Source organism: Cyprinodon tularosa, unplaced genomic scaffold, assembly GCF_016077235.1.
Source record: "Cyprinodon tularosa strain WSP-4 unplaced genomic scaffold, ASM1607723v1 ctg70, whole genome shotgun sequence".
NCBI classification, from domain to species: Eukaryota; Metazoa; Chordata; class Actinopteri; order Cyprinodontiformes; family Cyprinodontidae; genus Cyprinodon; species Cyprinodon tularosa.
Genome location: NW_024039452.1, coordinates 209,096 through 234,016, shown reverse-complemented (window position 1 = coordinate 234,016; position 24,921 = coordinate 209,096). Strand labels below are relative to the sequence as shown.

The following is a 24,921-nucleotide window of genomic DNA, read 5'->3' as shown; positions in this document are numbered from 1 at the left end:
CCTTTATTCTCCCAAAATGGGGAAATTCTTGTGTTTACAGCAGCAAAAAGATTGCAGGAAAAAAATGAAGCACAGATTCCAATATCTGATCAGTGTGTGCCCTCTAAATGTGATATTCGCGACAAAGGTACTGCTACTGAGGCCCCTTGAAAATGTAGTTAGCATACCGTAGCATAACAACAGTAAAAAGTTTGGTTTCCATTCTTTGCATGCTTTTTGTGTCAACTGTTATTTGATCGGCGACAGAGGTTAAGGGTGGTGAAAGCCAGAGAAGGCTGGATCTGTTTGAATCCATAGCCAACAATCTTCTGGCCTTTTTCTTCAGTTTTCCAATGATGGAAAACTGCATGATCTACCTGCATGTTTAAGCATTATGAAAGACTTAGTTTTTCCATAGAATCTGTTTTTTTTTCAAGATCTTTTAAAACCATCTGTGGAACACTAACATCCATTTATATGATACTTCGAACAGACTTAAGTTGAATCTTAATGAATACAAAACATTAAAAGAACACGGATCAGCTTGTTGTTCTGTAAAAGTTTCCTGGAGGCTGAGGTTGCTTTGATAGAAACTCTCAGGTCATCTATGTTGTTTTATAACACCCCACAGAGCTCCTAAAACATTGTTCTTTGTGTTTTATTGCAGAAGTGCCAATAAATAATAAATCCCTATGGGGTTCAGTTGAGGTGTGTTTGCCGGAAGAGCAATTGTAATATGCAGTTAACAACATAGACCTTTTGGAGGACACTTAAATAATGATGGAAAACTGCATGATCTACCTGCATGTTTAAGCATTATGAAAGTTTTAGTTTTTCCATAGAAGCTGTTTTTTTTTTTTCAAGATCTTTTAAAACCATCTGTGGAACACTAACATCCATTTATATGATACTTCGAACAGACTTAAGTTGAATCTTAATGAATACAAAACATTAAAACAACACGGATCAGCTTGTTGTTCTGTGAAGGTTTCCTGGAGGCTGAGATTGCTTTGATAGAAACTCTCAGGTCATCTATGTTGTTTTATAACACCCCACAGAGCTCCTAAAACGTTTTTCTTTTTGTTTTATTGCAGAAGTGCCAATAAGAATAAATCCCTATGGGCTTTAGTTGAGGTGTGTTTGCCGGCCAGTTTAGCAAAGTAACACAGTCACTGAACCAGCTTTTTGTTTCTTTGTTCACCTGGAAAGCTGGAGACTGAAACCTATATCTCAATAAATCTTGTTAGCATAGCAAAGTATTAAATGGTGTAAAATTAACTAGTAGATGGCTGTTTTAAATGTCGAATCCAGACATTTCTTCAGACCAAAACACGATAATAACATGAAAATCCAAATTAGAGGCCAATATTCCACTCAATGTTTAATAATTATAACATAGATAATATTAATACTTGTGGTGGTGGCTAAGAGGTGGCTGAGATAGGGGGTACATCCCAGTCGCCGCTGGTGGAGTTTTCTCCATGAATATCATGTACTTTTTCTTTAACATGGAATAAACTTAGCACTGTAGCTATGGAAGTTCATTTTTATTATTGATATTTCCAATCCCTCCATCCATTTTCCGTCACTCTTATCCCAAGTAGGGTTGCAAGGGGTGCTGGTGCCTATCTCTAGCTGTCTACAGGAGAGAGGCAGGGTACACCCTGGACAGGTCGCCAGTCCATCGCAGGTAATTGATGTTTTTTTTCCATTTGAAAAAAGCAGTGGATGAATCAGGACCCTGTCTGACACCAGCCTGCTCTTCATTGTTCAGCCTAACCAGTGCAAATTATATTTGATCCAGTCTGAAAGGTTTTATTGTTTCTTCTTCTCTTGGATAAAACCGTTTTTCCAAGATTCCCAGGAAAAATACACCTTTGGACTCAAGGTGTATCAAGCAAATATCTGTACCTTTGGACTTAAGTTTTATCCAGGGGCCATTCCTGTTGATAACCTTAGAATATGTTTATTTAATATTTACCTAGTTAGAATTTGAAACTTACTGTAAACTATGAAGGACACATTACAAACAGCACCTCCCAGAAGTAACTTTTTTTTTTAATTTTTTATAAAAGTAACTACAAAGATTGTATTAAAATTAACCAAGAGACAGGATTCTTCTATTAAGAAAAAAACAAAACACACTTAATCTAACTGAACATGGAGTCAGGATTTCAATCCAGGACCTTCTTGCAGCATGGTAACAGTGGGCATTGGAGATTCATAATAGTTACATTATATACAAATGTATTTCACATGAAGTTATGAAGTCCATAAGTTTAAAACATCCCAGTATACATTATATGTAAATGTGGAAGATTTTAGGTTTATCATGCTGTAAAATTTTCAATTCCAGTTGAAAATAAAGAATAAAATAAGATACCTTGCCTTGATGTTTAGTTAGTTTCAGTCCTTTCATTATGAATAACATATAAATGTCTCATCTGTCTCCTGAGGGCCTTCTTCTCTGAGCCCAGCTGTGTTCTGGTTCATCGAGCCTGTGTCCATGACAGGTGCCTTTCCAGGCATATCAGTACATGTCTCTCTCGACGGAGCCACTGGCAGCACCTCGAAGTCCACCTCAAAGCTAGCCTTGGCCTCTCCGGATTCCCGAATTATGAGCATCTCATACTCTCCAAACCGGATCAGAGCCTTGTCTGGAAGGTTCATTGTCTCCAGGTAGCTCAGTAGTGAGCCGTTTACTGATAGTGGCCCTCTCTGGCTTAGATTCTGGATGGAGAAGAGCAAATCCGGGCTCCGGGGTGTACGGAAGGGATGTAGACCCAGCTGTTTGCGGGACACCCGGGGGTCAGCCAGTGAATAGGTGCAGGCCTGAGCATCACGGCCCAGTCGGAGAGGGTAATCAGCAGAGTGTCTCCTCCTGAGCCCAAGGGGAAGCAAATCATAGAGACCCTTACAACTCTGCTGTGGGTGGTAAATCTTAATGTGGAGAACAGTGAGGAGGCTCTCCTCTGTCTCAATTGTCTCAGACATGCTCGCCATTGTAAAGATCCTGATGAAATCAGTCAAGTGACAAGAAGTGATGAAAAGCTAGAAGAGAAGAATTTTAGAGGAGAAAGTAAACAGACAGTGAGAATAACATGAACCGAGTCAGTTTTCTTGTAAAAACAAAGACACATGATCCACAAACAAAACAAATTGAAAGAAACTACAACACATGCTTAAGTCTTACCTCACACTTCAGTGTTTGAGATTGATGATCTTGGGAGATATGCTGCCCTTACACACAGGAAAGAATAATTATAAAGTGGTAGCCTTTAGCAATGAGGAAGACGTGAGTGATACTGCTGCTTCTGCTCATAAAAACAAGAAATACTCCTCCCAACGGCCCTGGTGACCCTGCTGCCTTCAAGAATCCGGAATTGTCAGCACTAAACATGATGGTAGTGAAAGTAAAAGAGTGAAACCAGAAATAATGGAATTTCCCTCATTTCTAAATCAGTTTTGAATATCTGCAAACTGACCAAGATGAAACATTGAAAGATTCATTGTAGTTTGATAATAAAAATAAATAAAAAATAAAACAGCAAAGAAATGTACTTTGTAGTTTATGTTATTTTAGAAAAAACAAAAACTAATATTAAGTTGCAGTTTTTTTTTCTGGTTTTTTTTTTTTTTTTTACTGATATCCTATCATCTCCCATTGTTTGCCTCTTTGGTTTTCTGGGTAGAATATTTTTCTATTTCAGGCAAAACCTTTTCAGATGGCCTCATTGTAACTTGATATCCCTAATGCCCTTGAGGAGCCTTTAACAAAGAAAGAGGGGAAGGGGAAGTTACATAGTTTCGCAATTGCTTAGTCTTCAGTACTTACTGGAAATGAACCATTTAAAAACAAGCAGTTATACATTAATCCAGGCTTGTGTAAATTTGTGTCCTGTCTTTCCATTTCTTTTGTGTTACTCAAGCTTCAAAATGTGGGAAAAAGATTTAGGAGAATCAAAAATTACAACTACCTAATTTCATCAAGGGATCACCGTATTATTCATATACAGCTCTCTTTAAGTTCCTACATTCAGAGGTGTCAAGTAATGAAGTACAAATACTTCGTTACTGTACTTAAGTAAACTTTTTAGGTATCTATACTTTTCTCCATTACTTATTTTTCCTCCTACTTCTGACTTCTACATATTACATTTTCAAACAAGTATCTGTACTTTCTATTCCTTACATTTTTAAAACAAACGTTACTCGTTACCCTTGGCTTCGGTTTAGTGCAGAGGTCACGGATAGCGGACCGCGCAGCTTCTCCTGTTACCCAGAAATCCCACATCCTCTGTCACCGCCCCGCACCGCAGCGCTCCGCCCCGCAGCGCTCCAGACCTCCTCCGCAAACCAAAGCTGTTGTTCCTCCTGTATTGCTGCGCTCTGACTTATCCTCTGAGCTTTAGGAGAGCATGGGCAATATTATCATTAAATCAATAGGAGCAAAACATGCAGAAATGAACGCTTAATTTAATATGACATATTAAATAATCCCCATCAGCGTCCAGCACATGTGCAGATTCTGATGGAGATGAGAAATCTGCTTCCTGGTCTTTTGAAGAACCAATAGTTTGCATCCAATCTTTTAAATAAATGGTGTTAGTTTTTTTTAAATGTATAAGAATTATGCTCTAATTTGTAATAATTACCTATCTGTTGTTACTATATTTTAATTTGACAAACCGGATCTTTTCACTGTTCTTTTTCCTGTTTGGTGCGATTGCAATAGCCAATCTTGACCTGACCAGAGTGGAATCTGAACATTTAAAGGATGTTTGGCTCAATCTGCTGCTGTGAAGCAGGATTCTCCACCATGAACAGAATAAAAAATAAATCTGGATCCAGGCTCAAAATTAGCACCTTGATATGTGCTTGAGAATGGCTTTGTCTCCATTCAAACTCAGGTTTAAAGCCTTGCAGGGCAGCCTAAGGCCCACTGCTCTCATTAAGACAGAAAAAGGAAAGAAAAAGAAACAGTCAGTTCAGGTGTATTAAAAAACAACTCAACGTAAATGACATCAGGGGGAATGCTATCTGACGGGCCTATAAACCCCGTCAGATAGGGTTCCCTGGTACCGTCCACATCTAGTGAAAACTAGTGTAATTGGATGAGTCATATAATGCAGACACTCATTGGTTAGCTAAAGGAAATCATCAGAAGCAAGCAGGGGTTCTTCAAACTGTGAACGTGAATAGTCTATGCAATGGTACAATGCTGGATTCAGAAAAAGTTGTTGAAATGTCTGAAAGGTTGGACACAGGTGAGAGCGTATCGGGAGTAAAGACGGAGACCAACAAGACCTCCCTCATCCTTTGCCCTATCTCAAAGAATTTTTCTAAATAGTCGAAAAATTAAGCTTTCAATTCATATAGCTGCATCTGGCTGTTTTTTTTAAAGGGTACTTTACACTTTTATACTTTAAGTAGTTTTTGGAACACATACTTTTTCACTTTTACTTGAGTAAAGAGGTCAAGTTGATACTTCAACTTTTACCAGAGTGTTTTTAAACTGCAGTATCTATACTTCTACTTAAGTAACAAATGTGTGCATTTTTGACCTATGAAGAAACCTATGAAGATTATGCCTAATTTAAGTAATGATATTGAAGAAATAAATTCAATGATAACAAATATAATATGCAAATCTGCAGAAAAGGCCATTGGCAAATCTACTGGATTAAAAGAAAAGATAAACGGCTCCTTGGTGGAACAGTGAATGTAAAGAAGCTATTAAAGTTAGGAATGAAGCTTTTAGAAGGTTAAAATTAAATAATTCATTTGAGAATTTAATAACATATAAAAGAGAACAGTCTAAAGTTAAGAGAGTAGTAAAATTATCTAAAAAGAATTATTGGAGGAGTTTTTGTAGTACGATTGGAACAGACCTAAAGTAAACGAGATTTAAGGAATGATTAGAAAGATGGGGGGAATTAGAAAGGATTTTTCTTTACCTATAATTAAAGCTAATCAGCGTGAAGCTATAACAATCCAGGAAAAGCAGAAATGTTTGCTAGGTCCTTTGTGGAAGTGCATAGTTCTCAAAATTTATTCAATCAAGAATTATGATAGAGATTGAAAATGATTGAAGATAATAGATACATTTTAAATAGGAAAGAGAAAGATGGATCTGTTTTAGATGAAGATTTTACTGTTTGAAATGAATATAGCTTTGATTGGAGTTAAGAATACATCTCCAGGTAAAGATGGGATATGTTATAAGCTAAATGAACAGTTATCAGATGCTGCTAAAGGAATAGTTTTAAATTTATACAATAAGATATGGGAACAAGGTGAATTGCCCTCTAGTTGGAAACATTCAATTGTTGTACCAATAGTAAAGCCAGTTAAGGATAAAGGAGAGGTTAAAAGGTATAGGCCCATAGCTCTAACATCTAATTTATGTAAATTAATGGTGAGAATGATAACTAAGAGATTATTGTATGAAATAGAAAAAAGAGGCCTTTTATCTCCTTATCAGAGTGGTTTTAGGAATGGACGGACAACAGTAGTTTCAATTGTTTGTTTAGAAAATGAAATAAGAAAGGATCAGTTAAATATAGAAATTCTTTTAGCTATGTTTTTTGATATTGAAAAGGCATATGATATGCTTTGGAAGGAGTGTTTATTAATAACGATGGATAAAATGTGAATAAAAGGGAAAATGTTTAATTGGATTAAGGACAGTTAGTATAAATTATTCAAATATTTATGCATATCCATACAAAATGGAACCCTACAAGGTAGTGTATTTAGTCCACTGCTTTTTAATATAATGATTAATGATATTTTTGATAATATAGATGTTAGAATTAGTAAAGCATTATATGCAGATGATGTAGCATAATAGATGAAAGGAGGAAATATTAGTCATTTAACAAATAAAATGCAATCAGCAATTAAAACGCATGACTGGGGGTTTCATTTTTCTGTTAAGAAGACACAAGTAATATGTTTTTCAAGGAAAAGGGTTAATCCTACAATAGATCTTAGATTATATGGACATAAATTGAAGCAGGTAAATATCGCAAGGTTCCTCAGCATATGGTTTGATGTAAAAATATAATTTAGGATACATATTCAGAAGATTATTGATAAATGTTACAAAGGAATTAATATTTTAAGATGTTTGTCAGGGAATGATTGGGGGGCAACAAGCACATCTTTGGAAAGAATATATAATGTTTTAATTAGATCTGTGTTGCACTATGGATGTATCATTTATAAGTCAGCTGCAAATTCTTTGTTATTAGATTTGGATAGAATCCAAGCTAAAGCACTTCGAATATGTTGTGGTGCATTTAGAACCTCTCCTATTCCTGCTCTTCAGGTGATTACGAGAGAAATGCCACTGGACTTAAGGCGGAAGAAGCTATCAATAAATTATTGGTTAAATTTACAAGGGCATGAGGAAAATCATCCTACTAAACAGGTCTTTAGAGAATGTTGGGAATATGGCCGTAACATTAGGAGTTTTTGATGGGAAGGAAATATTTATGCAGATTATTTGGGGATAAATAATTAAGCATGCTGCAAAACTGTAATTAAATCTAAAATTGCTCCGTGGTTATCCGAAATGCCAATAGTAAATTTAGAAACCAAAAAAATAGAACAGTCTTGTGGAGTTTTGCATCAAATTATTCAGCAGTATTTAGGTATAATGTATTAAAATATGACGCAAATATATACAGATAGCATTTTATGTTCAGAAACAAAAAGTTTTTATAAAAAGAAGAAAAACAGATCATTTATCAATTTTTTAGCAGAGATGTTGGGAATTGTTTTGGCTGTGGGTGAAGCCTAATAAGGTAGTTATCTGTTCAGATTCAATGTCTTGCTTAACAAGTATTATAAGTGGAAAATCGGAAACCCGTCAAGATCTTTTAGACGAAGTTAGCTATTTGTTATATGGTATAAAGCAACAAAAAATAAGTATTCAATTCTCATGGGTTTCAGCACATAATGGAATTGTAGGTAATGAAAAAGTAGATAAGTTGGCTAAAGAAGCAGTTAAAGCAAGATAAATTGAATATGATGTCCCAATAAGTAGAGCAGAAATAAAATAAATTATTAAATATAAAATAATTAATATATGGCAGGAGAGATGGAATTTAGAAGAAAGAGGAAGGCATTTACATAAAATACAGAAGGAGGAAATCATAAGAAATGATAGTATAATGATGAATAGGAGAGATGAAGTATGGATAAGCAGGTTGAGGATTGCGCATACTAGTTTAAATAGTGGTTTAAAAAAATATAGGGAAACATCCATCAGGTGATTGATCTTATTGTGGGGAAACAGAAGGAGTAGAACATGTGTTAATTTTTTATAGAAAATATATAAAAGAGAGGAAAGAACTGGAAAGGGTAATGGGGAGTTCAGTAAATATGATTAATTTATTAGGGAAGCATCAATCACATGATATAGTTTAAGTACTTATTAAGTATATAAAAGACACAAAATTAGATGAGAGGATTTATTATTTATGTGTGTTTACGTGTATAAGTATATATTTAATTTAGTTTTTTTTTAAGATTTGAAAATGTATTGGAATTTTTTTATTTTTTTTCCTGAATTACATCTCCATCCAGTTGATGGCGATAATACACATAGTTTGTAAACTGCCATAAAACACCATAAAAGAAGAAGAAGTTATGATACACTGTAAGAAGTATGAAGAAAAAGGAGGGAATTGGTTCAAAATCTTAAAAAAGAGAGAATACACTTTAATTTGATAGAAATCCTTAGAAAGAACTCAAGTGTTATGTAATTGTTTTTCATTATCTTAGATTAATCAATGTAATTCAGAGGATTTGAATCTTATTTTGATTTTGTTGGTTTTTGTTTTGTTGATTTGGTTTTTTTCAGTATAAGTAGGTACACTGCAAAAACAATCCAGAAATAAGTAAAAAATGGCTTAAATTAAGTATATTTAGCCTTAATTTGAGCAGGTAAATAAGATGATTTGCCAATGGAATGAGTATTTTCACTCTTAAAATAAGATAGTTAGATAATATTTACTTGAAATAAGACGATAAAATAGTTGTTTCTTATTTTAAAAGGAAATTGTCTTGTTCCATTGGCAAAGTGTCTTACTTACCTCCTCAAATCAAGGAAAAACCCACTTATTTTAAGAAAAAATAACTTATTGAGATTTCTATTTTTTGCAGTGTAGTAACCATTCAGACACACACTTCACACCAGTTGGTGGCGGTAATGCTCCATTTTGTTGCGTGCCAACCGTCAATAAAATCCCATAAAGAAGAAGAAGAAAAGAGAGAGAGAGAGAGAGAGAGAGAGAGAGAGAGAGAGAGAATTCTGGGATTTGGAATTTCTTTAAATATAACAAAACATCTGACTTTCTGGTGAAAGAGGAAATAAAGGGTCACCCTGAACTCACCAGCTCTTCTTGTACACCTCTGTCTAGTAAAGCCATAAATGTGTGGTCATACAGAAATAAACTGTGAATCTGCTGTGATATTGGCAAAATCAATGTCATCCTGGTATCATTTTATGATAACATATATCTGTGTCCATTCGTACTTTGTTCTTGTTAGGAACATACTTGGCAAGAACACAAGTCCATACCTGTGTTTTTGTGAATTGAGAAAGGGCCTATGACAATATAATAGAGGAAATACTACTAATACTACTACTAATACTACTAAATACTACTAATACTCTTTTTCAGGAAACCAAAAGACAGCTGCTGGATTCCACTTGTTGCTTTGGAAATGGTTTTTGACAAAAAAAAGTTGTTGTTGAGTGTGCAGTACAAATGCTGTAAAGTTATGTACTAATCATTTTTACGGGTAAAAAGGGGTTATATAGAAACAAACTGTGTAGAAGGTATGATAAAAGGAATGATTAAAATGCATTTTTTTTTATTTACCTAGAAAGAGGAAGTGAAAGGACGCAGGAAGAAGTCCATAACTTAGAGTTAGAAAAAAAAGGTATGATTTGGATCTTACATTGTTCAGACAATATGCATGTCATACTTGGCTTAATATGTTTGGCCCACATGCAGAAACATACTCGGCGGCAAGGATCAGATTCAACAGTTTATTAAAACAGGGACGCTTACAGAAGGCAAGGAAAAGCCGGGTCGGAACCCCCAACCACTGCAAGAAAGGGAAGACGGTTAGAGGGCGGAGGACCACCAGGAATACGAGTAAGGAAACGCAGACTTACCACCGGGTGCAGCAACCAGACCGGGGAGGGACGGAATGACTCAGCGTGCAGCTGTGTTTGTGGCTGGTGATCCAGAGACTGGTGGGCTTGGCGGAGGGCGGTCCATGCAGCTCCGCCGATCCAGAGATCCAGGGCACCAGGAGGAACCAGACAGACTAGGGGTGAACGATGAGCTCGAAAGATGGACTCAGTTTGGAGGTTGCTCAGGAGGAACCTTCTGGAAGGTAGCGTGAGAACCCAGATGACAACCTGGGAGACACAGAAGGTAGGCGGTTAGCTCGGAGAAAGCTAGTTTCAAGGGGGAGGCAGCGGCCTGCAGTCATACCTCGACTGGTAACACTCTGGCGTCCTCCTGCTGTCTGCACGCGGTGCTTGTAGCGCGGCAAGGTGCTGCTGAACCAACCCAGGTGTGTGTACCCTAAAAACCAGTCAACTGGAAACACCTGCGGAGAAAAACACACAGAGACAGGGCCAGCAACAGTATGGCTCTGCTGACTGAGTCCTGACAATGCACCTGCGACAAAACTTGTAAAACTCTTCTGTTACACCATTGTTTAAAATCTAACCAATCACAAAGTGTGGTGTTTTTGTATTAACAATGGATGAAGGTTTTGTAGAAAGCATGTAATATTGTCACAAGGTTGCATATGTGAAGGGAGTAATTAGGAAAATTTAAGTCTAGACTGGAACTGGCTGCAGGATGTCTGGTAGACCATATATGGTTAATGTATGTGCTCTCTTTCATCTTCTGAAATTGGATTTGTACCCTGTTATGGGTACTCTGACCAAAACAAATATGGTCCGAGCACGAAGAAAGTCCATTCAGAAAAAAAAAACCTTATCAAAAACGTAACAACCGAAAGTGACTGTCTTCATAATAACCAGGAGGTTGTTGGTCTTGGCCAGTGTAAACCTAGTTCACATGGATCTTTTTTATAAATAGTATTTTATTATTAGTCTGTGTAGGATTGTATGAAGGCCTAACTTGCCGCCATCCCATTCAAGTGCCTGCCTTTTTGGCTATGTGCTACAAATGCAAGTGGACTCCTATGTAATTATAATTTCTGGGGTAAGGCAAACATAAAGATTGAGACTTTCAAATCATATCTGATAAGGGGGAGTGTTTGCCTGGTCATTAGAGCAGTGCGCTTGTGCTCTGAGAAAGTTGCATGTACCTGGTTTAATCCCCACAGCCTCCACTCTGGGTCCCCGAGCAAGAACCTTAACCCCCCACACTGTTTCCCGGGCACCGTACAGTGGGAGCCCACTGCACCCCAAGGTTAAATGCAGAGGTAAATGTACATAAAAATACAGAACATAAATATGGATAATATATTGCATTGCTGTCAGTAAATCCCTGCAATTATTACACACTGTACCTTTGATGTCAAACTAAAAGAATCCAATGTATTAAACTGTGTTAGAATTTGAACAACTGATGTATAGTTCCCTTGACTCCAGGACAGCTTATTTTGGACTAAAACTCAGTATATTACCCTAATATTACAGAGTCATAATGTATTGTCTCAGTGCACTTTACATACATTTTCACCCTAAAAGTTCGTTTTTTGGCTTTTTATGTGCTACTGCTTTCAGTAATAGTTTTTTTGTACATGAGTTGTCTGTCTTTGTACCTTCTTTAAATTCCAAAAATTCCAGATCTTGGCCCTGATGGTTAGCTTAATTTTTTTATTCCATTAACTTGTCTAACTCTGCCTGGTTGCTCATTAACGGTCATCTGATCCACCTGCTTCTGACTCTATTTAATGTACTTGCATCTAGCTTTCAGGGCCATATTATCTTGTTCCCAGTGGTGAAATGGGTTTTTAGGTTACCATAGTGTTTCTGATTTCACTGACACTGACACTGACTGGATCTGCCTCTCATACACTGAGCATGCCTGTTCCTGTCTGATCTCAGTGGAGAGAGTGGTTTTTAGCATAGCATAGTGTTTCTGACTTCCTGATCCTGACCTGTTCCGCCTCTCAACCACTGAGCCTGCCTGTTCCCGTTTGAACGGTCTGCCTGAACTGTCTGTGGACCCCTGGAACCTTGAGCCAACCTGTTTGTGTTCTGATCTTTATCCCTGACTGGGATTCAGACTCCTGGACCTCTGGGCCTTCCTGTTCTGATTTGGGCGTAGGTTTGCATGGGGACCATAGGGACATGTCCCTACCAAAATCTTGGACCAACCTTCTTGTCTATACCAATAATTTGATGTGAAAAACATTTTTATAATTTACAATACAGCGGTATTGCAGCAGTTGCTTCTTTTCCTCTCGCAGCTCCTCTGCCTGGTAGCTACAGCTGACTGATCTTCCCTGTACCTTTCACATAGCAGCGCATCAACTGTGCTGAGCTGTTTAACTCCACTCTCTGTTTTTTCTGCCTAAAGTTCCGCTTTCTCTCTCTCTGATTGCTTATTTTATAGTGTGTATTTGTGTGCGCGTGCGTGCTTGGAGTGCAAAACACAAACAAACAATGATGCTAGAATACAGTGGTTACCAAAATTGATATTAGGCTGAAAACTAGTATCAATTAAAAAACTAAATATTATCTAGGCTAAAAACAGCCTAGTCAGACAGGAGTTCTGAAAACTGCTGTAAAAATGGATAAGCAAAGACTCTAAGATATCAAAATTACTTATTCCTTTTTACTAATATTTCTTTGCTATTACTGTTTCCATTTTTGACGGCAGTTTAGGTATAACAAAACGAGAAGGATGCTAAAGGTCTGCGATTTTTTGTTTTCCACATACAAATAGTGCTATTTAATTGAATTCTACTTCTAGAAATATGAGAAAGACATTCAGGGGAACTCTATTTACATTAATTCTATTTTTCTAGATTTCCATACAGTCCATAAGTAAATTAGTACAAACATTAATTTCTGGTAAATAATGCTTGAATCTTGTTGTTTATTTTGGATACTGTTACATTACAGATAAGATAGTGTTATATTGTTTTTATAATTATCAAATTTGATTTTATATTTGAATAAACTTAGGCTTATTCTTAGTGTTGTGTTTGTAGATAATACCACTAAAAAAAGGAAAATAGACATAAGGAGCTATTTAAACAGTCAGACAGTAACCAATATAGGATGATGATAAAAGGTTGTGTTACATTTAATCCTTTAATATTAAAAGCGCACTAGCATAATAGAAACATTATATGATTGTAGGAAACAGATATAATGATGCAGGGCAGCCTCAAGGTGAAACAGCTGTCCCTTCAGTGCTGTATTATGGAAGAAATGTGTTACCATAAAAAAGGGGCTGCAAACTGGGGTTTACCTCTGATTTTCCTCTGCGCAATTCTATACCTTCAAAAGAAAACACAGGATGAATCCACGTATAGTGGACATATTTAGACTATATTTGGTTAAATAGGCACTATCTTAGTCGCTGGTAAGTTTAAATGCAAACCTTTTCAAAGTGGAAAAAAGTCCTAATTACACATTTGTCAGAGCTACGGATGCTTTAAACATTGATAAACAGCATCTAATGTGTGAAGGGCTTATAAGATTTGCATTAATGTAGCCATAAATGCTGCTGTTCTCTTTAAACAAAATGTACCCTTATGCTCACATTAAGCATAGAAAAAGAGCATGCATATTTTTGCACAGGACCAATGACATCAGACCAATGAAACTGAGGACCAATAGTGTCCCTACCAAAGTTGAAATCAAACCTTCGCCCTTAATCCCACCGTCTGTCTCGCTTTGAATACTGTGTCCTTCTGTCCTGTGTCTTGACAAAATAGGAATAAACTGATTTCTGAAAATAAAAAAAGACCAACAAACCCTGCTGGCGTTTGCTTGATATTCATCATAAGTTTTTCTGTTAGTTTGAAAGAAAGCATTGAATCTGTGACACCATTAGTCATCCGTTTGGTTGTTGTTGCATTTCTGTAAAATCTTTCTCCTTGTAACAGATTCATTGAATCACAAGACAAACCAAATAATAAAATGTTCTTCCTGTACAAGAAATGACATAAGTATGCTTACACAGTCACACGATTTTAGTTTGAACAGTTGCCTTTAATACCTATAGCAGTTTGAAACTTAGTGACTCACAACTTAGGCAATTTTAATGTTTATTTTGAGTTCCTTGAGGTTGACTAAACAATTGAAAATCTTTATAAAAGAATACAAAAAAGTGGAAATAAAGCTACTTTGAAACATTTGGTGATATTAAAATGACAAAGATTAAATACAGCTGAATAAGTTGGAATATTCACATTTCAAACTAATCAGAAGGAGATATTATCTATTTAAGTTCTAATGCCAACAGGAAAACTGATACAAATGTAGCTTTAAAGCCTCACACCAGATTACACAATTACATTAGGGTTGTCCCTCTACCTTCTTGAGCCCCTGGCCCCACTAAGGCTTAAAGCAGCATAATGGAGATCATCTGCATGCTCGTAAACCTGGGAAGAAAACAAATAGCACAAATAAGATGTTAGATAAAATATTCCTCCATTAGCATTCAACTGATTTTGGGAAATTTTCACCTATTTCACATACCCAAATGGAAAAGTGAATAGCTTAGGAACTGTAAGACGAAATTACACATGCAATAATTATTTGAAAGCTAACACCCTCTGGTTTCTGAATATATACATTAAAATTGGATGAGCAGAACACAGACCAAGCTGCATCAGTTCAAACATGACTCAAAGTTGTTTTATTCTCGAAATTGATAGTTTTTTTTTTTAACAGCACTAATTTATTCTAAATCATGTCAACCACAAGTGCAGACAATTTCAGACCTCTAGCTACAACAGTTACAGAGCTGTGGGGTTTTGAACTTTTGGTGTCACCAGCATCTCCAAACCTCTCCAAATGTGCCTGGATTACTTTTTATCTTTGGACCCTTATGGACGAATGGAGTATTAACAATTGAAGATTGGATTTATAAAACTGCTTCTGGTTGCCTTCAAGGTTATTAAGCTGTCACTGTCATGTTTATATTTTGACATGCTGCTATATCTGTGTTTATTGTGCTTATGTGCTCACTGTGTAAATAAAATTAACTTGGCTGTTGAATTGTGGAGAATCTAAGCTTTTCCAATGATGTCTAACATGTCTATATTGGTTAAAATTTTACCAGTAGAATTTTCCTCCATTCTGAGTTCTTCTCAAAACTAAATTTAATTAAGCATGAACAGCATGGAGCTGTGCATTACATGGTTTTATTGCACGACGCTGAGGTCACAGCACGTCGATGTGTAGCAGAGATGTGTTCCTCTGCAGAGTGCATTAAAACAACAACAAACAATGCACAGCTTTGAGTTGTTGAATCTGCTTATAACATGGTCCTGTTGCATTTCCTGTTCTTGTTTGCTCTCCTCTTCTTATTTATCAAATGTTTTGTTTCTGCCAAAAATATTACAATTTACCTCAAACTTCATGCTACTGTACCACTGTGCCTCGTATTCATCTGTTAAGTCAGCAGATCAAAAACGGCTGGTTGGAATGTTCAACGGTGAAAGATGAAGTGGAGGGATTTAACAACTATTTAATATGCTGAATATGGTGTCCATATGCACCAAAAAAGCACTGCAAGTAAGATTGGAAATCTCATGGACCATGGTGTAATTAAATAAATATATGTTTTTAAAATAAGACTTTGTATTTAACCTAATTATTTTTTTTCAAGTAATGTTATTAATTGGCCAGATAACAAAGGAATTATATTTTTTTCCTTTAAACACCTGTTATACCTAAAAATTTTCAGGAGAATCTCTGTATTGTCAGTGTCATTGTCATTGTAGTTCAAAACATTACATTGAATGAGATAGTGCCTTACTAATATTTGGTGAGCTTATTTTACTGATTGATGAATATATTATAGATATTATATCTTATATTTCTAACTAAAAAATCTGGGACAATGTTGTACTGGACTACAGAATCAAAGGGGTTTATTTTCAGCTCAGCACCAACTTGTGGGTGATGTGCTGTAGGGGATTTCTCAAGGGCTCTGTCTGTCTGGAAAATGCATGCGGTCCAAATGCAAATGCTGTTATCTTCCCTCAGCCTGTTGTAATTTGTCAGAATTTCTTCATCAGTTAAAAAGAGATTTCAAAAAAGACATGATAGATTTATGAGAGCTTTGTGCTGCACTTATCCTTTAATCTTTAATTACCCAACTCAGTTAACAGTAGTTCTTGTTGTTTTACCACTTCCTGAAATAGGCAGGGGTAGTGCTGTTTAGTGGAATTAAACTTGACCTTTGATTTAATCTAGGGTGACCAGATTTGGATATCTAAAGTTTCGACTGCTGGGCTGCTGACTGGACCGGACGTCAGCACAGAGCCATGAGCCACCCGCCCTCAGCTGGAGAAGGGGGGCTGGGGACCGGTAAGGCCGTAGGTGCCCAGTCACAAGAACTGAAAGGAAGATCTAAATTTTTTTATTTTTTTCCTCTGGCTTATGAGTAGCTTAAAAACTTTGTTTTTGGGAGTTGAAGCCCATATCCTGTAAACATGATTTTAGTGGCAGTCCAGACCTTGTGAATTTACCTTAAGCTCCTACAGGCGCTTTGTGTCATTCCATCATCTCAGTAGTTTGTACTTCACTTAATCTTTTTTAAGTTGCTGTCATAATCACCCACAAAACAATACATGACACTTTAAATGTATGACCGTCACTCCATTAAAACGTTTTATGTTATCCTGATGCATTTATCTTTATTGCACATACTTTTTCTAAATTGGCCAAGGATTTTTGCTAACTATTTTCATCATTTGAGTGCATCCTAATTTTGTTCTTATACTTTCCAAATGTCCAAATGTTCTTATACTTTATATTAAGTCTTTTGTTTGTGTTTTCTTTTTTTTTAATTTAATGAAACAAAGTAATTGACTTGGTCAGGTTTACATGAGGCTTGATTTAAATAAAGTGTGAAAAGTCAAATTACTTCTAAAGTCAAACTGACAGGTGGAATTTTAACATCACCCTATGTTGCAGCATACCATGAAAAATAATTTGGTACTGATAGCTACAAAATCAATTATTATGTTAGCCTAGTAAATACCTAATACTATTTTCATCATTTCAGTGCATCCTAATTTTACTCTAAATTTGAGTTATATTTTTAATCTGTTTCACTTTAAAACACTTTAACCTTTCTTTGTGTTTTACAACTACTGGTACCCGTACTTGTCTTCTTCCGCTTTATCTTGGACAGGGTCATAGGGGCTAGAGACCCAAGCAGAAACCACCAGATCTCCCTCACTCCAGGCACCTCTTTCAGATCTGCTGGGTGAAGCCAGACGTGCTCCCACGTCAGTTCGGGGACATTGTCCCTCATGCATGTCCTGGGTCATTTACTTTGCCTCCTTCCGATGCCTGGAACACTTCCCGAAGGGGCTTCCGATTTTAAAACTAATATTTTAATGAAGTTATATGGAATAAAGTTATATACTTTTATTGTGAAAACATCAGTTTCATTTTTTGAATATTCTTAATTTTCCAAATGTTCTTATACTTTATATTAAGTGTTTTATTTGTGTTTTCTTTTTTTTCATTTAATGAAACAGAGTAATTGGCTTGGTCAAGTTTCCATGAGGGTTGAATTAAAATAATTTCATTAAGTGTGAAAAGTCAAATTACTTCTAAGGTCAAACTGACAGGTGGAATTTTAACATCACCCTATGCTGCAGCATACCATTAAAAATAATTTGGTACTGATAGCTACAAAATCAATTAGTATGTTAGCCTAGTAAATACCTAATACTTAGATAAAGGTAAGGTATTTTGTTATACTTTTCAAACAAACAGAAGTCTTATATACTATGGAAGACCACGGGTCCATTTCATGAAGCAGGATTACTGAAAACTCAAATGTTTTCTAAACCTAAAAATCTGTTTTCCTTTTCAAAAAGAGAGTTTAACAAACCTCCGTATGAGTCACCATAGTAACATTCTCCCCAGAGCTAACCTTTTCGGGAGCCCGTATTGTTCATTAAGCTCGGAGTATCCTCTGTCTCCTTAGAGCCAATTAAGCTGTTTTATTTCCTGATTTAGTCAGATTTCTGTCATAGTCTTGTGTAGAAATAAAAACAAATAATAATAATAATAATAATAATAATAATAAGAATTGACTGGGTCCGTTAAACACATACATTTTTAAAAAGAAACATCGATCTTATTAAAGAATGATTAAAGCAATTTTTTTCGCATAGCATTAATAATGGAAAGGATTCTAGCACTCAGTTTATAGGATATTAGATTTGTTTAGTTTTTTTGTTTAATATGAGCAACATGCAGATCATTTTATTTTTATTTATGCATTTATTTTATCGTACATGAACTACTGAAATCATTTTCAGATTACACATGAATAGATCAATTCATGGAATTACTTTAAGGTTAGGATTAATTCAGGGATAACAATGTACTCAGCCTACTGTCACAAACCGAAACCATTCTATAGGACTGATACCTTCTAATAACACCATTTATTTGGATGATAAAATCTGAAGTAGGGATGGGAATCGAAAACCGGTTCCTGTTAAGAACCGGTTCCGTATTTTCCGATTCCATGGCATCGTTTGGCAGCTCACTGAACGATTCTTTTTTCGATTCCCGCAGCACCAGAGCCTAGAGCGCCGGCTCTGGGGAGCACGACTTACGTCACGTTTTTTACGTAAGTTACGTAAGTTACGCAAGTTACGCAAGTTGGAAGAACTATTCGAGGAGGAAGACAACGAGCTGCGGTCACTTTGTGAATCAAAGCCCCGTCTTTCCTTAGCCCAGAGGGTAGATCAGGAAATCCAGCTCTATAAAAGCTTGCCCTCCATCCCCTGCAGGGATAGCGCCACACTGTGGTGGTGGAACAAGCAAGATACGCTGCCCTTGCTATCTGACTGGCTGAAAACTACCTCTGTGTGCAGGCTTCCTCCACCCCATCTGAGAGGGTGTTCTCCACGGCTGGAGACACCATAAGCCCTGAAAGATCCTGTATCCTTCCAGAAAAAGCAGATATGCTCATCTTTCTGCAAAATAACTGTTAATTTTCCCTACTACTCTTTTATAATTAGTATTTTTTGTTATTTAAAATAGGTTATTATCCCATCATTTGTTATTAGACATTGTTGGTTATTAAGTTTGTTCTTGTATATTTATTTTTCATTTAAACACAGATGTTACTCCAGTTTCACATTTCCTGTGGACATCTTGATCTTGTTGAGTTTGTAAGATTGTGCAATAGTTAAGTAAACAAAGTTGATGCTGATAATCAAACTGTTTGTTCTCCTTTTTCCCCCAAATTGGAATCGAAAAAAGAATCGATAAAGAATCGAATCATTTCATAGAATCGAAAAGGGAATCGGAATCGTGAAAATCTTTTCAATTCCCAACCCTAATCTGAAGCAGCTGGAAACAGCCACTTAGTATTTACTGTGTAAAAGAAAACAGAATCAAACTGAAGAACCCCATGAGATGATGTCCAGGTTTTATCTGTTAGAACAAAGTTTGTAGAATTCATCTTCACCTGCTTCCAGATGATTTCACCTAAATTGAATAAATTGATCCACTGCCATTCAAGAAATAAACCCGTAACGTTATGGTGGTCACAAGAGGCTATGGCAAGGCATTTTCATATTTATTACTTTTACTGAACATGTTCTCCGGATATCTGAAAAAAATAAATTTTACTTGTCAAAATAACCATTTAAAATAAATATTCTGGATGTTTAGAAATTAATTTAGGATCTCGATATTCCTGTTTTTACTGATCAACATTTTTATTATATTGACTATGAAGAAATGTATTTCAGATAGCATAATATAAGTTCATTCAAGTCGATAAATGTCAAAACGGCTCTTAAAATGTGTAAACATGTCTAGGTATATTAAACTTTATTCTATTTTAACTAGAATAATTTCGTTTTTTGCTTTCTGAAATTCAGTTTCTACTACAAGAATGTCATTTAGAAAATATATTATTGCAGTTCCGTCTAGGAATGGGATTTTTATCAAGAAGAATCATATCTTAGTGATCTACAAATCTAAAAACAGAGAGGAGAGTTCTTCTAATAAATGCCCAAAGCGGACTTCCTCTCCTTTGCAGCTGTAGAGCTGTTTCTCTGTCTTTTAAACATTCTCCCTTTGTTTTCCCACTTAAATTCTCTTCTGGTGTGTTTCCTGTTGTCATGGTGACTTGTGGAATAAGGGCTCCACTGATAATGGCTTTTTATACTTGTTATGCACATACTAACCTCTGAGTGGACCTACTTAGGGTCGATTGAACTAATTTATAGCAGCCAGTCTGAAACCAAAAACTCAGCCTAGATCGATTTAGAGTTGCAGATTTGAATCTGATTTTGTTAAATGTGCTTTGTAAAACAGACCCCACATCTGACATTAAAAATAAGTAAATTACAAAAGTGCTTTTTTTTTTAAGATAAATTGTTTTTAGATAAATAATTTTTTTGCTCTATTTTTTAGCCTTTAAAAAAATAGAGAAAAAAACATATTTATTCATTTAAATAATTTATTTTTTAGCATTTTAATTATCAAATTTAGTTTGAATTATTTAAAATAAAAATGTATTCATTTCTGGGTATACAGTAACTTTTTTGGCTGTTGTTTTTTTTTTTCCTATTTTTTTACTGTAACTTATCTTCTACCCTGTTTATTTATGCTTGACTTTTCTATCCTCCTTAGTATTTACACTGCTTTATCTGTTGCATTCTAGTATTCTGAGAACCTGTGAAACATAATAATGAGAAATAAAGCACACAAAAACCTCACGTTTGCCTGTAGAGAGGAGGCTGGTGAAGATCTCTGTGGAGGCTCTGTTGATACAAATACAATCAGCAAAAAACTTTTTGAGAAATATGACAGGCTGTTAATCTGATAATTCTTTTAACTTATTTAGCAAGTGGTGTTCAATAAAGATTTATCCATAATCTACAATGAAAAAGTAATTGAAGTTAGAATGTAAAAAATCTTAAAGCTGCAATTAAAAATGAACAAAGTCATGTCTAAATTATTATAATTTCTTAGATTATAAATCTAAATGATTGCCAAATTTTACCTTTGCAAGATTTCTTGTAAAGTATAATTGCCAGAAAAAATGCCAGCATGGTGACGAAGGCTAAAGTTCCACTTAAGACATACACCATGACAGATGTATTGAACTTTTCTGCAGAGAAACAGTGAAGAAAAAGATACAGTGATGACCACAACTATGTAAATTGTAAGACTATATTAAAAAATAATAATAATAACAATAATAAGTTACTCTTGTAGTCGAGCGTTATTCCCTTTCCAAAAAGGATATGTCCACATAAGGCAACAGCACAGTGGTATGTCCCCGCATGGGATTCATTCATGCTCTCTATGTTATAGCTGTATACACAGCTATTTGTTTGCGTGGTTTTCTCTCTCTTACAGTGTTCATCAGTTGCGTCTTGGGTGTAAATTATTCTTGGAAGATGTTCTTCTGAGCTTTGGACCCAGTAAACACTGTATCCTTCATTACAGCTTCCAGTTTGAATTCTGCAGCCCAAAGACACAGAACCTTCTGATTGAATATCTTCAAATCCGAGCTGGGGAGTCCAAACACTCAGATCTGATTCCATTACATGAAGTATAATGCCCTCTAGAAATTTATACTCATACGAATGAATTCCTGTACAGTAGTAAGTAGCAGAGTCTGACATTTGTACATTCAAGATTTTCAAGTTATTTTTATCCGTGCCAGTTTCCAGGTCAAATCGTGGATCTTTCCAAAATTCACCTTTAAGTGAGCTATTTCTCTTATACTTATAAAACTCTGAAATAAGCTTTGGTTTCTGCCCAAGAGTTTGCTTATACCAGTAGAAAATAACTCCATCAGATTCTTTATAGAGACACTTTAAAGTGATGTTCAAGCCAATGTTAACTGCTTTAAAATGCAAAGATGGCGATGGTCCTTGAACATCCAAGTAAGCTGAAAGAAAAAAGTAGAACAAAACTTTCTACTTAGATGGGGAGTTATTAAATATAAAAGAATGTACTGCAATACCAACAAATTACTACAAAAGACACAACTTACCTACGGTTTCCAAGATCAGATATGTCACTAAACAAATAAACCTGAGGGGAGTCGTTTTGGTTAAATGCCTATGCTTCACTGATAAAATCTCTTATAGTGCTCTACTTTCCAGAGAAAAGGCAAAGTGTGACAAGCCAATCAGAACTGACTTTAAACCTCACATGTTCTGAATCTCTGTTCAGTATTCATGTCTAAAGGAGTGGGTAGGAAAAATAAGGAGAGATTTTTTTTAAAATTACTTTTGCTTTCTAGTGGTCTTTTGTGTTATTATTATTTTTAAGTAATTAGACAAGAAATGGGATAAGGGAGACAGGGAGAGGACATGAAGCAAAGGTCACCAGACTGGGCCCAAACCCTATGCACATTGGTCTGTGCATGGATCGCAAGGCACCACCATGCTCTGAAGGAGAGTATTTTTGGTATTTTATTGAAACACTGTTAATCCTCTCAGAAAACGTCAAGGAACTGATTTCAGATTTCTTTGATTTGTGTGTTGGGATATTAATGTTCAATGCTGATCTGGGTTGGATGTTGTGGATTTATATTCTATTCAGTTGTGCTGATCACCCACACAGCAGTAAAGGTTGCTGAGAGAACCACCTGACTCTGCATCTTACACTGCATTGTCTCTGGCTTCACGGCCAGACTTTGTTTTTGGGTTTGGTGTTGGATTTTTGGATTCCTGCCTCATTTGCCCGTGAGTACTACATTAAATCTACATTAAATCTACATTACTACATTAAATTTTCTTTTTCTTCTTTTTTTTTGTTTTGTTTTGTATGACTTTATTAATTTACTTCTATTTGCTTTTTATTAAGTGTTCGAAATAAATGATCAATCAAATCTAAAAAACTCACCTCTACTTCCTTACCTCTGCATTTGGATCAGTCAGTGACTTGGACATTTACCAAAGTCATGTTTTGGAGAGGTACCTATACTTGACTTATACTTACTTGACTCTGAGATTTCAATACTTTATACAACACTGCACGTAACTCACAGACATCATCAGTTCTAAGGTGAATATATGCGCTATTAATTAAACTTCACAATAACACTATAGCAACATAGATTTGGTAAGCTAGCATGAACCTGAATCACTGTGTTTGTATCACACGTGACTCTATTAGCTCCAAAATTCTTTTACACAAACCAAAAAGAAATAATTATATCATTATTCTATATAAACATTATTGAAAAGTTCTCCATATCCACTGCATAAAAAATAAATCCAAATGCATTTATGTGTCATATTTACTCCTCGTATCTGTCATTAGACTATGTAGTTTTACTGCCGAGTGCGGGATATCTCTTTACTCTGTGAACATTAGCTTGTTTGACATTGCTATGACAATTCAACTTTCATGAAGTTGTGTTGATTAGGCCTCGAAATAATTAAATTAAAATCCATATACACACAATAGTAAAAAAAAAAAAAAAAATTCTTAATAATTTCCCAAAATATTCATAAGAAATTTATAAATTGTGCAAAGTATTTTTAATCATTTTTTTTTTATCACCATCCCATCAGTGGCCATGCTGCATCAAACATAAGCGGAACTGAACAATATGGCCATTTTGCACCAATATTATTTCACCATGCAATCATTCATACTTCTGCACACTTGTTATTCGTCTGTACACTATTCTGTACATTCTTATCACTGCTGCACTTTATATATTGTTTGAGTTGCAACGTAATTACATTGTTGTGAGCTATATGCAACGAAATTTCCTTTTGTGTGCACTCTGTGCATACAAAATAAAGTCAAATTTAGTGTGTTAAATGCTAATAGCAGTACACAGCGAGCAGTGGTTTTTCTGCAATGGTCTGTCAGGAAATATACCCTTTCCAGCTGAGCATTTTTCCATCCTCAGTGTAAACAATTTTGCCAATGCTTTCCTCCACCATCCTGAGGCACAGGTTAGATGGCCAGAATTGCTTTCAGGATGACTCCCAGCCCTTCTCTATGCCATGATCTTAGCACTCATGACTGGCCTGATTACTCATTTCATTTGCCTGCCCAGCGCCACACATTTTATCATTACCGTTCATCTGATCCAAATGTTCCAGCCTTTATTTAACCTGCCTAAATACCAGTCAACGGTGCCAGATTATTCGAGCCATTGATGATAATTTTCAAGCGTATCTAGTTGTTTCTGATTGCCTAATTCTGACCCATTCTGCCTCTAGACCTCTGAGCCTGCCTTTTCCCGTTCTGATCTGTTTGCCTTAACTGTCTCCAGACTCTTCCTGGATTCAACCCGTTTACAGACCCTGGATTCCTGATACCGTCCTGGATTTCTCTATACCTCTTAGGATCTTTGATCTCCTGGCCCGGACTCCTGAGCTCATCCTCGACACTGACTTTTGCTTCGCCGTCTGGATTATCCTGCCTTCCGTTGTCTGCTTTGGTCTAATCTCCTGCCTGTTCTCAGGCCTCTGGGAGAGTGTCTGCCGCATCTTTTCGGCTGGAACCAACCTTGTCCTTTATACATGGACTGAACTTTCAGACTAGGTTAGTGACTGACATGTTCTCAATCATCCTCCACCAGTTAGATGTGGTCACTAACATGTGTTCTCTACCTGCATAGATTCCTGCCTTAGAAACACTTAATAAACAGTGTTGAGCATTCCATGGGTCCTCCTCCTTGTCCTTTGTCTTACCCTCAGCAGCTGGCCTGGCCATGA

General features: G+C 36.0%; 2 protein-coding genes across 7 annotated transcripts; both read right to left on the bottom strand.

Annotated features, from left to right (window-relative positions):
• Positions 1-2,335: 2,335 nt before the first annotated feature.
• tifa (TRAF interacting protein with forkhead associated domain) lies at positions 2,336-4,292 on the bottom strand. 6 transcript variants are annotated; one of them, XM_038268396.1, is made up of 3 exons: positions 4,199-4,292; positions 3,173-3,219; positions 2,336-3,030 (listed from the first exon to the last, which is right to left on the bottom strand). In XM_038268396.1, exon 3 carries the CDS (start codon positions 2,980-2,982, stop codon positions 2,398-2,400), a length of 585 nt encoding a protein of 194 aa, XP_038124324.1. In that variant the 5' UTR covers positions 2,983-3,030; positions 3,173-3,219; positions 4,199-4,292; the 3' UTR covers positions 2,336-2,397. The 6 variants fall into 6 exon arrangements, with proteins under 6 accessions (XP_038124324.1, XP_038124322.1, XP_038124325.1 ...); XM_038268394.1 differs by having other exon boundaries at positions 3,173-3,214; positions 4,199-4,286; XM_038268397.1 differs by having other exon boundaries at positions 4,172-4,271.
• A 10,017-nt stretch (positions 4,293-14,309) lies between these two features.
• LOC119772113 lies at positions 14,310-24,693 on the bottom strand. The gene is made up of 6 exons (XM_038268418.1): positions 24,507-24,693; positions 22,230-22,307; positions 21,778-22,124; positions 21,228-21,330; positions 20,942-20,985; positions 14,310-14,607 (listed from the first exon to the last, which is right to left on the bottom strand). The coding sequence occupies exons 1-6, from the start codon at positions 24,691-24,693 to the stop codon at positions 14,536-14,538; spliced, it is 831 nt and encodes a 276-aa protein (XP_038124346.1). The 3' UTR covers positions 14,310-14,535.
• Positions 24,694-24,921: the final 228 nt, after the last annotated feature.

Coding starts and splice junctions, on each gene's coding strand:
- LOC119772113 (XM_038268418.1), bottom strand. CDS start 24,693: ATGCGGCAGACACTCTCCCAGAGGCCTGAGAACAGGCAGGAGATTAGA. Junction 21,331..21,777: donor TAGAGGGCATTATACTTCAT/GTAATGGAATCA, acceptor TCTGCAGAAAAG/TTCAATACATCTGTCATGGT. Junction 20,986..21,227: donor TTACAAGAAATCTTGCAAAG/GTAAAATTTGGC, acceptor TTGTATCAACAG/AGCCTCCACAGAGATCTTCA.
- tifa (XM_038268394.1), bottom strand. CDS start 4,273: ATGTGGGATTTCTGGGTAACAGGAGAAGCTGCGCGGTCCGCTATCCGT. Junction 3,215..4,198: donor GCACTAAACCGAAGCCAAGG/GTAACGAGTAAC, acceptor GTGTAAGGGCAG/CATATCTCCCAAGATCATCA. Junction 3,031..3,172: donor CTCAAACACTGAAGTGTGAG/GTAAGACTTAAG, acceptor CTTCTCTTCTAG/CTTTTCATCACTTCTTGTCA.